At 61.0% G+C, this 16,087-nt stretch overlaps 1 protein-coding gene across 1 annotated transcript in view; it reads left to right on the top strand.

Moving 5' to 3' along the window:
* Nucleotides 1-16,087, top strand: part of RNF123 (ring finger protein 123) — a 73,442-nt gene that overhangs the window by 16,183 nt on the left and 41,172 nt on the right. Inside the window, exons 15-30 of the mRNA XM_078872517.1 lie at nucleotides 290-363; nucleotides 1,257-1,386; nucleotides 2,477-2,570; nucleotides 2,897-2,958; nucleotides 6,050-6,121; nucleotides 6,979-7,099; nucleotides 7,627-7,728; nucleotides 7,903-8,048; nucleotides 9,848-10,025; nucleotides 10,665-10,795; nucleotides 11,203-11,286; nucleotides 11,810-11,917; nucleotides 12,967-13,144; nucleotides 14,093-14,167; nucleotides 14,815-14,902; nucleotides 15,813-15,900. Of these exons, the coding sequence (XP_078728643.1) occupies nucleotides 290-363; nucleotides 1,257-1,386; nucleotides 2,477-2,570; nucleotides 2,897-2,958; nucleotides 6,050-6,121; nucleotides 6,979-7,099; nucleotides 7,627-7,728; nucleotides 7,903-8,048; nucleotides 9,848-10,025; nucleotides 10,665-10,795; nucleotides 11,203-11,286; nucleotides 11,810-11,917; nucleotides 12,967-13,144; nucleotides 14,093-14,167; nucleotides 14,815-14,902; nucleotides 15,813-15,900 (1,731 nt within the window). The remainder of the gene's footprint in view (nucleotides 1-289; nucleotides 364-1,256; nucleotides 1,387-2,476; nucleotides 2,571-2,896; nucleotides 2,959-6,049; nucleotides 6,122-6,978; nucleotides 7,100-7,626; nucleotides 7,729-7,902; nucleotides 8,049-9,847; nucleotides 10,026-10,664; nucleotides 10,796-11,202; nucleotides 11,287-11,809; nucleotides 11,918-12,966; nucleotides 13,145-14,092; nucleotides 14,168-14,814; nucleotides 14,903-15,812; nucleotides 15,901-16,087) is intronic.

Below are 16,087 nucleotides of genomic sequence, written 5' to 3'. Positions count from 1 at the left end.
CACGTTAAAATGTAACTCCCGATACACGCGCCAGGTTCAAAGTTACAAATCGCATTGGCAAATGTGTCTGTAGCCAGCACTAATCTTGGGTCAGAATGCTGTACGTGATTTGATCTCTATCGGGATATAATTTATATTTCTACCGCGTTCTGACCCCGGGGACGTTCAAATTCTGTGGGTTCAAAACACCGCCTCGCACCGGTGCCGCTGAGAGCCTGGGTTCGAGTCCGGGTTCGAGACGCCCCTGATTGCACCGCACTTTTCAGATGTTGTTCCACCACTGTTACAGATCCAGCACCTGCGCCTCGTCCTCGCCATCCTCAAGCACGAGAAGTCACGCAAGTTCCTCCTCGGCAACGTCCTATATCCCTGGCTAGCGCGCGCCGCCACACACCCCACACCACACCGCGTCACTCACGCCACACCGCCACGCACCCCACACCACACCGCGTCACGCCACACCGCCACGCACCCCACACCACGCAACACACCGCCACGCACCCCACGCACACCATGCACCCCGCACCACACCGCGTCACGCCACACCGCCACGCACCCCACACCACGCAACACCACCCACGCCACACAGCACCACGGCATGCCACATCGCCACCGCAACGCGCCACGCATGCCACACCGCGCCACGCACGCCACACCACGCTAGCCACGACACACCAGTCAGCAGGTGTGTTTGCATCAACTCTGCCGGTGTCGTGATCGACACACAAACACACATATACACACACATACACGCACACAAAAATAAAGACAAAGATCCCTCTTATAGCCTTAACAGACTGTCAGGGCAAGTCCTGTTAGTGAGTACCTATGAAGGCTGGAATGGTACACAAGGGGGTGGGTGGACAGCACCACGCCCGACCGCCTTTGTCTCCCCAGTGGCGATGTTTGCACACCGCACCAGGTACTCATTTGAGGCTGAGTCGACCTAGGGGAGCAGGAATGGAGCCCGGGTCGCCGGGTTCATAGCGCAGCGCGCTAACCGCTACACTACCGCTCCCCACTATACACACGTACACAATGTAAGCCACACGGACTGTTGGGGCAAGTGCCGTTAGCGAGTAGCAGCACCTATGAAGGCCGACACGGCACACGAGGGGGTGCTGGACAGCCACCTCGCCCGGCCGCCTTTCTCTCCCCAACGGAGACTTTTACACACCGCACCGGGTGCTTGAGGCCGAGTCGACCTAGGGGTGGACCGGTTCAGATGACGGTTTACGGATCCTTGACGCGCGCACGTTCGACGTGATGCGCTTCGTGGTGTTCTGCAACGTGAAGACGCCGCTGCGCGTGGAGGAGGCCGGACTCGACGAGACCATCCCCGTCACCTGGTGGCCCACGCAACTCCACCAGCAGCAGCAGCAGCAGGTTGGCGGGGGGGCGGGCGGGCGAGGGGGGCGTGAGAAAGTAAAGTGGTTGAGTGATAAGCGAGTGAGCGTGTGGGTGAGTGACTGAGTGGGTGAGTGAGCGAGCGTGCGGGCGGCTAAGTGACCGAGTGGGTGGGTGAGAAAGTAAGGGAGTGGGTGAGCGAGCGTGTGGGTGAGTGAGCGAGTGGTTGAGTGAGTGGGTAAGCCAGCGTGTGCTTGGGTGAGTCAGTGGGTGGGTGAGTGAGCGAGTAAGCGATTGAGTGAGCGGGCGAGTGAGTGAGTGACTTGGGTGAGGGAGCAAGTCAGGGAGTGGTTGATTGACTGAGTGGGTGAGCAAACCTGTGTGTGGGTGAGTGAGTGAGGGAGCAAGTAAGTGGTTGAGTGGGTGCGCAGGCGAGTGTGTGAGTGAGCGAGTGGGCGAGCGTGTGAGCGAGGGACTGAGCGTGTGAGCGGGTGGGTGAGTGAGTGAGTGAGAGAGCAAGTAAGTGGTTGGGTGGGTGCGCAGGCGAGTGTGTGAGTGAGCGAGTAAGCGAGTGGTTGAGTGAGTGGGCGAGCGTGTGAGCGAGGGACTGAGCGTGTGAGCGGGTGGGTGAGTGCTAGCTTATTGAGATACTGACAGCAAGTGCGTTGCGGGGGTTGCCCATCTGCAATGATTGGTAGACTGAGGACGTGTCGAGTGAACCGCAGTTGAACCCCGGTGCTCGTCGCACCGTGAGCATCGACGCCGCGGGGACCCTGGAGTTGGCGTAGCCGTGTGTGTTCACCGGCGTGCGCGTGCGGCTCGTCTAGCGGTCAGCGTGCTGCGCTACGTGCCTAACGACCCGAGTTCGATTCCCGCTCGCGGCTATCAACACGAGTGACGAATATCTGAACCGGTTCTAGGGCCTCCCCTATGCCGACTCCGTCTCAAATGAGTACCTGGTGCGGTGCGTAAACATTGCCACTGGGGAGCCAGAGGCGGTCGGGCGTGGTGGTGCCGGCCACCCACCCCCTCGTGCGTCGTTCCGGCCTTCGCAGCGCTTGCCCCAGCAGCCTGTGAAGACTACACGGGGGATCTTTGTCTTTGTGTGCGTCCCGGCCTCCCCGTGCAGGGCAGCAGGGAGGAGGCGGAGGAGAGCGCCGAGGAGCGGCACAAGCGGCGATCGTACGAGCGCGGCTGCCAGCGCCTCAAGAAGAGAATAGAAGGTGGGGGGGAGGGAGGCACGGAGGGGGGGGGGGGCGTGCAGAGTCAAGAGTTGAGCACCAGGGCACAGACGCGCACGCACAGAAACGCAGACACCCATGCACAGACACCCACGCACAGACACCCACGCACAGACACCCACGCACAGACACCCACGCACAGACACCCACGCACAGAAACGCAGACGCACACGCACAGACATGTGTGCCCGGTGCTGATGTTTAGTCACTGCACCAGGTGCTCGTTTAAGGCTGAGTCGACCTGGGGGAGACCCAGTGGTGGTGGTGATGCCGCCCGCCCCATGCGTCTCCCCCCCCCCCCCCCCCAGTGGTCGAGGACCTGCAGGTGGCCATCCTCAAGCTGCTGCTCAACAACAAGGACAAGAACTCGGTGAGGCCTGTGCCACGGGGGCCCCACACACGCATGCACACAAAGACAAAGGTCCCCCGCGTAGCCTCAGCAGACTTGTGAGGCAAGTGCTGTTAGCGAGCACGGCACACGACCGGGAGGGTGGCCACGCGACCGCCTTTGTCTCCCCCCGTGGCGATGTTTACGTGTCGCAAGCAGGTGCTCATTTGAGGCTGAGTCGACCTAGGGGAGGTCCAGGATCGGTTCACTGGGGTTGGCCTTGAGCGGGAATCGAACTCCGGTGGTTAGGCGCATAGCGCAGTGCGCTAACTGCGACAAACACACTCAGAAGCCCACACGTACAGCGGCGTGGCACAGACACTGAGTTGGCTAAACCTCAATCCAGAACCGATGAAGGGCGCCCAGCGGGATGAGTTCGCAAGGCTACCGCGGAGATGGAGCGGTGAAATCGGCCGGCGTGCGGGTGCTCGGTGGATCGATCAATCGCTAGACCGTGAGGGATGGGTCTCTGTGTGAGTCTGTGGGTCTCTGTGTGAGTCTATGGGTCTCTGTGTGAGTCTATGGGTCTCTGTGTGAGTCTATGGGTCTCTGTGTGAGTCTATGGGTCTCTGTGTGAGTCTATGGGTCTCTGTGTGAGTCTATGGGTCTCTGTGTGAGTCTATGGGTCTCTGTGTGAGTCTATGGGTCTCTGTGTGAGTCTATGGGTCTCTGTGTGAGGCTATGGGTCTCTGTGTGAGTCTATGGGTCTCTGTGTGAGTCTATGGGTCTCTGTGTGAGTCTATGGGTCTCTGTGTGAGTCTATGGGTCTCTGTGTGAGTCTATGGGTCTCTGTGTGAGTCTATGGGTCTCTGTGTGAGTCTATGGGTCTCTGTGTGAGGCTATGGGTCTCTGTGTGAGTCTATGGGTCTCTGTGTAAGTCTATGGGTCTCTGTGTGAGTCTATGGGTCTCTGTGTGAGTTTATGGGTCTCTATGTGAGTCTATGTGTCTCTGTGTGAGTCTATGAGTCTCTGTGTGAGTCTATGAGTCTCTGTGTGAGTCTATGGGTCTCTGTGTGAGTCTATGGGTTTCTGTGTGAGTCTATGGGTCTCTGTGTGAGTCTACGGGTCTCTGTGTGAGTCTACGGGTCTCTGTGTGAGTCTACGGGTCTCTGTGTGAGTCTATGGGTCTCTGTGTGAGTCTATGGGTCTCGGTGTGAGTCTATGGGTCTCTGTGTTAGTCTATGGGTCTCTGTGTGAGTCTGTGGGTCTCTGTGTGAGGCTATGGGTCTCTGTGTGAGTCTATGGGTCTCTGTGTGAGTCTATGGGTCTCTGTGTGAGTCTATGGGTCTCTGTGTGAGTCTATGGGTCTCTGTGTGAGTTTATGGGTCTCTGTGTGAGTCTATGGGTCTCTGTGTGAGTCTATGGGTCTCTATGTGAGTCTGTGTCTTTGTGTGAGTCTGTGTCTCTGTGTGAGTCTATGAGTCTCTGTGTGAGTCTATGGGTCTCTGTGTGAGTCTATGGGTTTCTGTGTGAGTCTATGGGTCTCTGTGTGAGTCTATGAGTCTCTGTGTGAGTCTATGGGTCTCTGTGTGAGTCTATGGGTTTCTGTGTGAGTCTATGGGTCTCTGTGTGAGTCTACGGGTCTCTGTGTGAGTCTACGGGTCTCTGTGTGAGTCTATGGGTTTCTGTGTGAGTCTATGGGTCTCTGTGTGAGTCTACGGGTCTCTGTGTGAGTCTGAGTCTCTGTGTGAGTCTATGGGTCTCTGTGTGAGTCTATGGGTCTGTGTGAGTCTATGGGTCTTTGTGTGAGTCTATGGGTCTCTGTGTGAGTTTATTGGTCTCTGTGTGAGTCTGTGTCTTTGTGTGAGTCTATGGGTATCTGTGTGAGTCTATGGGTCTCTGTGTGAGTCTATGGGTCTCTGTGTGAGTCGATGGGTCTCTGTGTGAGTCTATGGGTCTCTGTGTGAGTCTATGGGTCTCTGTGTGAGTCTATGGGTCTTTGTGTGAGTCTATGGGTCTCTGTGTGAGTCTATGGGCCACTGTGTGAGTCTATGAGGCTCTGTGTGAGTCTATGGGCCTCTGTGAGTCTATGGGTCTCTATGAGTTTATGAGGCTCCGTGTGAGTCTATGGGTCTCTGTGTGAGTCTATGGGTCTCTGTGTGAGTCTATGGGTCTCTGTGTGAGTCTATGGGTCTCTGTGTGAGTTTATGGGTCTCTGTGTGAGTCTATGGGTCTCTATGTGAGTCTGTGTCTTTGTGTGAGTCTATGTGTCTCTGTGTGAGTCTATGAGTCTCTGTGTGAGTCTATGGGTCTCTGTGTGAGTCTATGGGTTTCTGTGTGAGTCTATGGGTCTCTGTGTGAGTCTACGGGTCTCTGTGTGAGTCTACGGGTCTCTGTGTGAGTCTACGGGTTTCTGTGTGAGTCTATGGGTCTCTGTGTGAGTCTACGGGTGTCTGTGTGAGTCTATGGGTCTGTGTGAGTCTATGAGTCTTTGTGTGAGTCTATGGGTCTCTGTGTGAGTTTATGGGTCTCTGTGTGAGTATGTGTCTTTGTGTGAGTCTATGTGTCTCTGTGTGAGTCTATGAGTCTCTGTGTGAGTCTATGGGTCTCTGTGTGAGTCTATGGGTCTCTGTGTGAGTCTATGGGTCTCTGTGTGAGTCGATGGGTCTCTGTGTGAGTCGATGGGTCTCTGTGTGAGTCTATGGGTCTCTGTGTGAGTCTATGGGTCTCTGTGTGAGTCTATGGGTCTTTGTGTGAGTCTATGGGTCTCTGTGTGAGTCTATGGGCCACTGTGAGTCTATGAGGCTCTGTGTGAGTCTATGGGCCTCTGTGAGTCTATGGGTCTCTGTATGAGTTTATGAGGCTCCGTGTGAGTCTATGGGTCTCTGTGTGAGTCTATGGGTCTCTGTGTGAGTCTATGGGTCTCTGTGTGAGTCTATGGGTCTTTGTGTGAGTCTATGGGTCTCTGTGTGAGTCTATGGGCCACTGTGTGAGTTTATGAGGCTCCGTGTGAGTCTATGGGTCTCTGTGTGAGTCTATGGTTCTCTGTGTGAGTCTATGGGTCTCTGTGTGAGTCTATGGGTCTCTGTGTGGAGTGCCGTTGGCGAGCGTTGTAGTTGTTGTTGTCTTGCAGCAGGGGGAAGCCTCGCGCTACATCTTCCTGTCCAAGTTGAGGAAGTTCCTGCAGGAGAACGCCTCCAACAGGGTGAGCGGTCAGCACCCCACACCACCACCCACCCACCCACCCGGCACCCCTCACCACCACCCACCCACCCACCCGGCACCCCACACCACCACCCACCCACCCACCCGGCACCCCACACCACCACCACCCACCCACCCACCCGGCACCCCACACCACCACCCACCCACCCACCCGGCACCCCTCACCACCACCCACCCACCCACCCGGCACCCCTCACCACCACCCACCCACCCGGCACTCCACACCACCACCCACCCACCCACCCGGCACCCCACACCACCACCCACCCACCCACCCGGCACCCCACACCACCACCACCCACCCACCCGGCACCCCACACCACCACCACCCACCCACCCACCCGGCACCCCACACCACCACCCACCCACCCGGCACCCCTCACCACCACCCACCCACCCACCCGGCACCCCACACCACCACCCACCCACCCACCCGGCACTCCACACCACCACCCACCCACCCGGCACCCCTCACCACCACCCACCCACCCGGCACCCCACACCACCACCACCCACCCACCCGGCACCCCACACCACCACCACCCACCCACCCGGCACCCCACACCACCACCACCCACCCACCCGGCACCCCACACCACCACCCACCCACCCACCCGGCACTCCACACCACCACCCACCCACCCACCCGGCACCCCACACCACCACCCACCCACCCACCCGGCACCCCACACCACCACCACCCACCCACCCGGCACCCCACACCACCACCCACCCACCCGGCACCCCACACCACCACCCACCCGGCGTTGTCTTTGCTGCCGTGCGGTGGCGCTCGCCGGCATCCGCGGGGCTGACTCTGAGCGCTGTCGCACGCAGAACCCCACCATGCTGTGCCCCCCCGAGTACATGCTGTGCTTCATGCACCGCCTCATCACCGCGCTGCGGAGCTGCTGGGACGGGCACCGGCAGCGCAGCGCCCATGCGCAGCCCAGCGAGGGTAACGCACAGCACACTCAACACGCACACTTGCACACACTCGCTCTCACACACTCGCTCTCACACACTCGCACACACACTCACTCTCACACACACACTCGTCACACACTCGCACACACACGCTCTCACACACTCGCACACACACACACGCTCGCACACACGCACGGCACACGCAACACGCACACTCGCACACACACGCTCTCACACACTCGCACACACACGCCCTCACACACGCTCGCACACACTCGCACACACACGCTCGCACACGCTCGCACACACTCGCACACACTCGCACACACTCGCTCTCTCTCGCTCTCACACACGCACAGCACACGCAACACGTACACTCGGCCGGAGGAAAACGATAAAAAATAATCGGCGTCCAGCGACGGGGCGGCGCCTCGGGCGGCGATGGGCAGCCCGGCCTCTCGCGGTTTAGCCGTCCGGCGCGAGGCCGGCGGAGCCGAGCTCGCGGGACGCGACCCCCCCGACCCGTGACCTCTCGCCCCCCCCCCCCCCGCACCGCAGAAGCGTACGTGCCCCCGCAGCTCTTCTACAACGGCAAGGTGGACTACTTCGACCTGCAGCGGCTCGGCGGCCTCATCACCCACCTCAAGAAGACGCTCAAAGGCAAGGGGCTCCGACCCGCGCTCCTCTCGCGCGACCTCCCTTGACGCGCGTCGCTCGTCCCGCGTCGTGGCCGCGGCTTGGCTTCTAACCCGCGTCGTGACGCGCGCGTCGTGTGTGACACGTGTGGCGTCTGTTGTGACACACGTGTGTCGTTGCGTGTCGTGCCGCGTGTAGACGACCTGGCGGCGGTCGGCGTGACGGTGGAGGCCGCCGAGCTGAGCCCGGTCTCCATGGACGACCTGGATGACGTGGAGGAGGCCGGCCTCGGTCTGCCGGTAACGAGGCGCGCGGGCGGCATCGGCGCCAACGGCGCAGCGGCGGTTCGTTGTTGGCGGTCGCCCCCCTGCTGCGCTGTCACCGCAGCGCCGCTGCACCGTACCTCGAGCAGCGGTGCATTTCTCCGCCGTCTGTGCCCACGGGCGTCGCTCCACGGCGCGGTGAATCCGTGCGGCTCCGTCGCGGTGCGGCGCAAAGTCTCCGTCTTAGGGAGCCGCCCGCGGTTGCGGATACCGCAGAACTTACCGCCAAGATCCCTTCCAAGTGATCTCGACTGTAGCACTTTTCCCACTCACTCTGCCGTGTGAGAGTTATGTTCTTCGCATGCCGTTATAACCGATATTGTAATTCTCAGAGCTGGAATTTAACCGAATTAAGTAATACGTGACCGGGCCTAGGCCATCGACTCACCGCACGTGAGAGCCCGGTGCTTTAATCACGGGCAGCGGAGTCGAACCCAGGGTCTCAGCTTTGACCTCTGAGCCACCAGGGACACCTCCATCTAGGTGTGATGATGCTGACCAGGTGTGATGCACAGGTGTGACGCAGCCAGGCGTGCTGCGGTTGGGTGTGATGATGCTGGCCAGGTGTGATGCACAGGTGTGACACGGCCAGGCGTGATGCGGTTGGGCGTGATGATGCTGGCCAGGTGTGATGCACAGGTGTGATGCAACTTTTGTGACGCGGCCGGGAGCCACGCGGTTGTGGCGTGGCGATGCCGACTAGCTGGCCGCCGCTGGGCGTACGGAATGGGGCCGTGTGGGGTCGAGTGGAGCGCCAGGCTGCGCGAGTAATCCAACGCGGCTAAGCACAGCTGCTGCTGCTGCTGCTGCGGATGCCGTCTATATTCGGCTCGGAACTCTTTGTGCCACTCCGAATGGAAACCGGCCGCGGAGACGTCACGCTGCTAGCCCCGTCACGCTGGCGGTTGGCGCGCCGCACCACGAACCCCGGCGACCCCGTTTCCGTTCCCCGCGACGGCTCGACGCCGGCGGCGAGCGGCCCCCCCCCGCCCGCCCGCCCGCCCGCCCAGACACCGGTCGTGGATTGGCAAAGGGGGGCCGTAGGGTGCCGCTTGGTTCTGTGAGCCGCGAGGCGCTCTCCACCGTGACCTTGACCCCCGCTTCTTCCCAGAGGCGGTCAACTCCGCAGCCTGTGTTTGAGCGTCCGATACCGCTCGCACGACCTGTTCAGGCCCCATTCCGCTACCTGTCCTCATTTCATGCATTGGGGTGACTCTCCGCCGCCTCTGCAATGTTTTGTGTTTGTCGCCGTTTCATTTTGCTCCTTCAGCAAACGATTTGGATAAACTTGTCGCGAGCAGCGTGGACGAGTCGGCACGTCCACCAGCAGCGGGTCGGGCGAGCAATTGCAGGGCTGTGCCTGTACCTTTTTATTTCTAATCAATTCGAGGTCCGATCAGCTTTCAAACTCGGTAAAAAAATTGGTTTAATAATCAGCAGCCTAGAAGGGAAATAATAAAATAATAAAAATAAAAAGACGGCGCCTGAATGCTGTCTTTCCGACAGACCTGTTCTTCACCTGAGGACAGCTGCTTGCGTTGTGGCCGAAATGTCGTGAGAATTGTATTTTATTATGTAAAATTTTTATTATTTTATTATTTCCCTTCTACGTGACTTTACCGAAAGAACCAAGAAGATGAATCCCTGCAGTCAATCAGCAGCCTGCCGCTTAAATTGGCGGGTGATTTGGTGCGGTAACGCCGGCGTGACCCTCTCTTTCGAAACTCTCTTTCCTTGACCCCTGACCTCTCTCCCTCGACCCCCGACCTCCCTCCCCCGACCCCCGAACTTTCTACCCCGACCCTGCCGCGGGCCTGCAGCAGGCCGCGCGCCTCGGCATGTCGATGTTCCGCGGAGGGCTGCTGCCGAACCCCATCGGCGGGGCGGCCGCCCCCATTCTGAGCGCGGCCTCGGCGGCCCTGGCGGCTAGGCGAGCCCCGGGCTTCGCGAGGCCCCGCCAGGCCACGACGGAGATGGAGCAGCGCACGGAGGAGGAGGGTGAGTGGCGGCGGCGGCGGCGGCGGCACCCCGATCAGAGGCGTGGAGGCGACGAAGTCCACTCCGTGTTTATCCGGTTCCCGGTGATGACGCGTTCAGTTGGATTTATTGGCAAAATGGAATGCGCCGGCAGTTGGCTAAACTCCTAAAACTATTTATATTTTTACCAGGTAAGGCCCCAGTAAGCTGTGTAGTGTTTTTTGGAAGTGGCCACCTGGCGATCACACATGAGGGCTCGACGAAGTGGCTGATCGCGTGGAAATTCATAGCAGCCAAATACTCTAAAAACTCCAATTAGCACGGTTGGCTACATACGGTGCGAAAGAAGTTCAACATACATACATACACACACATGCGTACTTCTTACAGTGAGGTCCTCAGGCTCTCATCCAGAGACTCATAGACTCACACAGAGACCCACGGACTCCAACGAGGCTCGCAGACTCGGAGACGAGTTGGTTCGGCTCAGCGGCACGCGGCATCACCGCGTGCCATACGCGCATCTACGCTCATTCACCGCGTGCGTGCACGCGCGTGCGTGCACGTGCGTGCGTGTGCGTGCGTGCATTCCGGCGTGCGCGTGCGTCGCTGGCGCGCGCATGCGCTCATACGCCTCCGCTGTCCGTTGGGCGCGGTCAGTCGAGACGGGCGTTCTGCACGGACGCCCGATCACGGAGGCCGAGGACCCGCCCGGCGACCACTCGCTCATCGAGATCCTCGACGGCATCGTGATGATGTACAGCATGAGCGTGCACCAGCAGCTGGGCAAGGTGCGCACGCACTAACACACATGGATTCGCACACGCACGAACACAAACAGATACGCGCGCCTTCACCCACGCACGCGCAAGCACTAACACAAATGGATATGCATGCGCGCACATCGCAAGGATATGCATGCACGTGCACATGGATACGCACACACACGCACATGGATACGCACACAGATGAAGCCTGAACAGACTGTTAGGGCTGTTAGCCAGCATCTCTGAAGACCGGCACGGTATATGACTCGGTGGGTGGCCAGCACCAAGTTCGACCGCCTTCATCTCCCCAGTGACGATGTTTACACGCCGCACCAGGTATTAATTTGAGGCTGAGTCGACCTAGGGGATGCCCGAAATGCCACTGATGCGAGCCGTGGGCGTCGTGTTGCTCTGTGCGGCGGCGTGGGCAGATGGTGGGCGTGTCGGACGACGTGCGGGAGTTTGCTGTGGCGCTGAGGGAGACGGAGGAGAAGATCGCGCGGTGCCCACCGCAGGTAGCGGCACCGTCGTGCTGACACACGCACAGCACCGTAGCGCGTGGCACCCACACGGCGCCCACACGGCACCCGCACGGCACCCGCACGGCACCCACACGGCACCCACACGGCACCCGCACGGCGCCCACACGGCACCCACACAGCACCCACACGGCACCCGCACGGCACCCGCACGGCGCCCACACGGCACCCTCACGGCACCCACATGGCACCCACACGGCACCCACACGGCACCCACACGGCACCCGCACGGCACCCACACGGCACCCGCGTGGTGCCCGTGTGCCGCTGGGCCACGTCACCGACAATAATCGACTGAATGGACGAATCGTCCGGTCTGTCGTTTGAAGCCTGCTCGTGTAGCCAGCGTGCGCGCGTGTGTTTGCGCGCGTGTATGTATGTATTTGCGTCTGTGCGTGTGTGCGCACCTGGCATGGCACAAGCGCCGTGGTGACGTCACCGCTCCTAATGCCGGTGCCCCCTGCGTGCCGCCCTGCCCCCCATGCCACCCCCATCCTAGCGGCGCGACGTCCTGGAGGAGCTCCAGCGCAGCCGGGACGTCTTCCTGGACAAGCTGAACCAGTTGAGCCGGCGCCTGGCGTGGATCAACACGACCATCTACTCGCAGGTGTGGACGCCACCGCGACCGTTTCCCATCGCGTGCCCTGTACCGCGTGCCCTGTACCGCGTGCCCTGTACCGCGTGCCCTTTACCGCGTGCCCTGTACCGCGTGCCCTGTACCGCGTGCCCTGTACCGCGTGCCCTGTACCGCGTGCCCTGTACCGCGTGCCTTGTACCGCGTGTCGTGCACCGCGCGTTCTCTTCTCGGTAACCTGCACCAAGTCCCACTGGTGTACTGGCTGCTGTGTACTGCCGTGCGCCTGTAGGAGCGACTGCGTGACGTGTACTGGCTGCTGTGTACTGCCTGTAGGAGCGACTGCGTGACGTGTACTGGCTGCTGTGTACTGCTGTGTTCTGCCTGTAGGAGCGACTGCGTGACTTGTTCTGGCTGCTGTGTACTGCCTGTAGGAGCGACTGCGTGACGTGTACTGGCTGCTGTGTACTGCCTGTAGGAGCGACTGCGTGACGTGTACTGGCTGCTGTGTACTGCTGTGTACTGCCTGTAAGAGCGACTGCGTGACGTGTTCTGGCTGCTGTGTACTGCTGTGTACTGCCTGTAGGAGCGACTGCGTGACGTGTACTGGCTGCTGTGTACTGCCTGTAGGATCGACTGCGTGACGTGTACTGGCTGCTGTGTACTGCCTGTAGGAGCGACTGCGTGACGTGTACTGGCTGCTGTGTACTGCTGTGTACTGCCTGTAGGAGCGACTGCGTGACGTGTACTGTCTGCTGTGTACTGCTGTGTACTGCCTGTAGGAGCGACTGCGTGACGTGTACTGTCTGCTGTGTACTGCTGTGTACTGCCTGTAGGAGCGACTGCGTGACGTGTACTGTCTGCTGTGTATTGCTGTGTACTGCCTGTAGGAGCGACTGCGTGACGTGTACTGTCTGCTGTGTACTGCCTGTAGGAGCGACTGCGTGACGTGTACTGGCTGCTGTGTACTGCTGTGTACTGCCTGTAGGAGCGACTGCGTGACATGTACTGGATGCTGTGTATTGCTGTGTACTGCCTGTAGGAGCGACTGCGTGACGTGTACTGCTGTGTACTGGCTGTAGGAGCGACTGCGTGACGTGTACTGGCTGCTGCGCGTCTGTCTGCGCACGGTGGAGCGTGCCGACCTCACGGGCCCGCTGCTCGGCTTCCTGCCCGAGTTCTACGTGAGCGCCGCTATGGGCTGTTACAGCGCCATCAAGAACTACTTCAGCCCCGTCAGCTGCCCCGACGAGCTGCCCGGTAAACCTCGCACGCCAAGGTGATGGTGGTTGTGCGTGGCGGTGGTAGTGGTTGTGTGTGGCGGTGTTGGTGGGTGTGCGTGGCGGTGATGGTGGCGGTGGTGGTGGTTGTGCGTGGCGGTGGTGGTGGTGGTGCGTGGCGGTGATGGTTGTGGTGATGGTGGCGGTGATGGTGGCGGTGATGGTGGCGGTGATGGTGGCGGTGGTGGTGGGTGTGCCTGGCGGTGGTTGTGGGTGTGCGTGGCGGTGATGGTGGTGGTGGTGGTGCGTGGTGGTGATGGTGGTGGTGGTGCGTGGCGGTGATGGTTGTGGTGATGGTGGCGGTGGTGGTGGTGGTTGTGCGTGGTGGTGATGGTGGTGATGATGGCGGTGGTGGTGGTGGTGATGGTGGCGGTGATGGTGGTGGTGGTGGTTGTGCGTGGTGGTGATGGTGGTGGTGGTTGTGCGTGGTGGTGGTTGTGCGTGGTGGTGGTGGTGGTGGTGGTGGTTGTGCGTGGTGGTGGTGGTTGTGGTGGTTGTGCGTGGTGGTGATGGTGGTGGTTGTGCGTGGTGGTGATGGTGGTGGTTGTGCGTGGTGGTGATGATGGTGGTGGTGGTGGTTGTGCGTGGTGGTGGTGGTGGTGGTTGTGCGTGGTGGTGGCGATGGTGGTGGTGGTTGTGCGTGGTGGTGATGGTGGTGGTGGCGGTGGTGGTGGTGGTGATGGTGGTGGTGGTTGTGCGTGGTGGTGGTGGTTGTGCGTGGTGGTGGTGGCGATGGTGGTGGTGGTGGTGGTTGTGCGTGGTGGTGGTGGTGGTGGTTGTGCGTGGTGGTGGTGGTGGTGATGGTGGTTGTGCGTGGTGGTGGTGGTGGTGGTGGTGGTGGTGGTTGTGCGTGGTGCGTGGTGGTGGTGGCGATGGTGGTGGTGGTGATGGTGGTTGTGCGTGGCTGTGACTGCTGGGCGTGTTGCAGGGTACCAGCAGACCCTCACCCAGCTCGCCACCATCCTCACCAAGCACTTTGTGGACTCCAGGATCATCGGCACTGGTGAGCGACGGGCAGTGGCTACCGGGCTCTCTCTTTCTATCTCGCGCTTCCTTGCTTAAATGAATGCTGCCGAACAATGTTTGGTGTGGAGTTCCAACCGGGTGATGAGCTATGATGATGATTATTTTCGCTCCTGCTACTCTAGCTAGGCAAGCCGCTTCAGAGTCTCACGATTTTCTTTATTTGCAGCCGCAGCAGCAGGGGGCGCCAATTGCCACCGGTTTCACCATCGTTTCCCAGTTGGGTAATAATTGTCAGCGGGTGATGTTTCGAGCGTGTCGAATGCGGGCCGTGGCGATGGCACGCGGGGGGTCCTTACCCTCCTGCCATTGAAACCGCCGCCACAATGGCGGCCCCTGGGGGTTCGTGGCGGACGCACCGGGGGGGGCGGCCCGTTGGGTTTCGAAGCGTCGTCACTCAGAGACCGGGGAGGGCGCGGAACAGCTCTCGTGCCCGCCTGTGGCCTTCCTGTGGCCCATATGTGGCCTTCCTGTGGCCCATATGTGGCCTTCCTGTGGCCCATCTGTGGCCTTCCTGTGGCCCATCTGTGGCCTTCCTGTGGCACATCTGTGGCCCGCCTGTGACCCGCGATGCGGCCCAGCACCGCCCAGCGGCGCGCTCACGGCCGCGCCGTGTCCTCCCCGCAGACATCAAGGACTCGCTGATGCAGGCGCTCGCCAGCTTCGTCTGCTACCCCGACTCGCTGAAGGCCGTGGAGCGAACCCCCGCCGACATGTGCGTACCCCCACACCCCCTCCCCCCACACTCGGGCAAACGTCGCCGGCGACGCCATTCCGAACCGGCGCCTGCGACCGCGTGGCGCAGTGGCGTTCTTCAGCCGATGGCCCCTTAGGAGGAAGCCGGTCGACCGGTTTCGACCTTCCTGTACTCGGCAGAGTCGGGCCTGTTGGGTTACCGGAGGCTATCGGTGCAGCGCTCCGTCTAGACGGCGGGACCCGCTTGAACGCGGTGCACGGCACCGTGCCCAGACGCGAGACGCGACTCGATGAGAGGTGAAGAGGTGCTCCAGCGCGATGGCACGAGATGGAGAAGTCTGGAGACGAGCGACGCGGTCACGGTTACGGGTGCGATCGCGTCCGTCCACGCGTGCGTGACGCACGGAGAGACACAACCCTCGCCTTGACACCGCTTCCCGTGCCTTGCCTGCCGTGAGCGTGTCGACGCGCCGCGCTCTCGCTCGCCCCCTCGCTCGCCCTCTCGCTCGCTTTCTCCCTCGCTCTCTCTCGCTCCCTCCCTCGCTCCCTCCCTCCCTCGCTCCCTCTCACTCCCTCCCTCGCTCCCTCCCTCCCTCCCTCGCTCGCTCGCTCCCTCTCGCTCGCTCCCTCCCTCGCTCCCTCCCTCGCTCTCTCCCTCGCTCCCTCCCTCGCTCACTCCCTCGCTCGCTCGCCCTCTCGCTCGCCCTCTCGCTCTCTCCCTCGCTTGCTCCATTGCTCGCTCCCTCGCTCCCTCCCTCACTCTCTCCCTCGCTCCCTCCCTCGCTCGCTCGCCCTCTCGCTCTCTCCCTCGCTTGCTCCCTTGCTCGCTCCCTCCCTCGCTCACTCCCTCACTCCCTCCCTCGCTCGCTCGCTCCCTCGCTCGCCCTCTCACTTGCCCGCTCGCTCTCTCTACGTCTCGCTCTCCCCAGACGCGTGTCCATGATGCGCAGCCTCCTGGCGCCATACGAGCAGCGGCCTTGGGCTCAGACCAACTGGATCCTCGTCCGGCTGTGGAAGGTAGTGCCTGCTGGTGCCCCCTCCCCCCCCACCTCTTCCACCTCTCCCCCCACCTCTCCCTACCATCCCGCCGCCCGCCCAAGTTGGTTGAGATGGCCGGGTGGCTCAGGGGTCACTGAGCCTGCCCCACTGAGATCCTGGGTTCCAGTGCGGGTCTCGGCCGCCCCTCCGTTGACGAGTCGATGGC

The sequence above is a fragment of the Lampetra fluviatilis genome, chromosome 34 (assembly GCF_964198595.1).
Source record: "Lampetra fluviatilis chromosome 34, kcLamFluv1.1, whole genome shotgun sequence".
Taxonomy (NCBI): Eukaryota; Metazoa; Chordata; class Hyperoartia; order Petromyzontiformes; family Petromyzontidae; genus Lampetra; species Lampetra fluviatilis.
The sequence above is the reverse complement of the archived record's forward strand: the minus strand, read 5'-3'. Positions and strand labels throughout refer to the sequence as shown.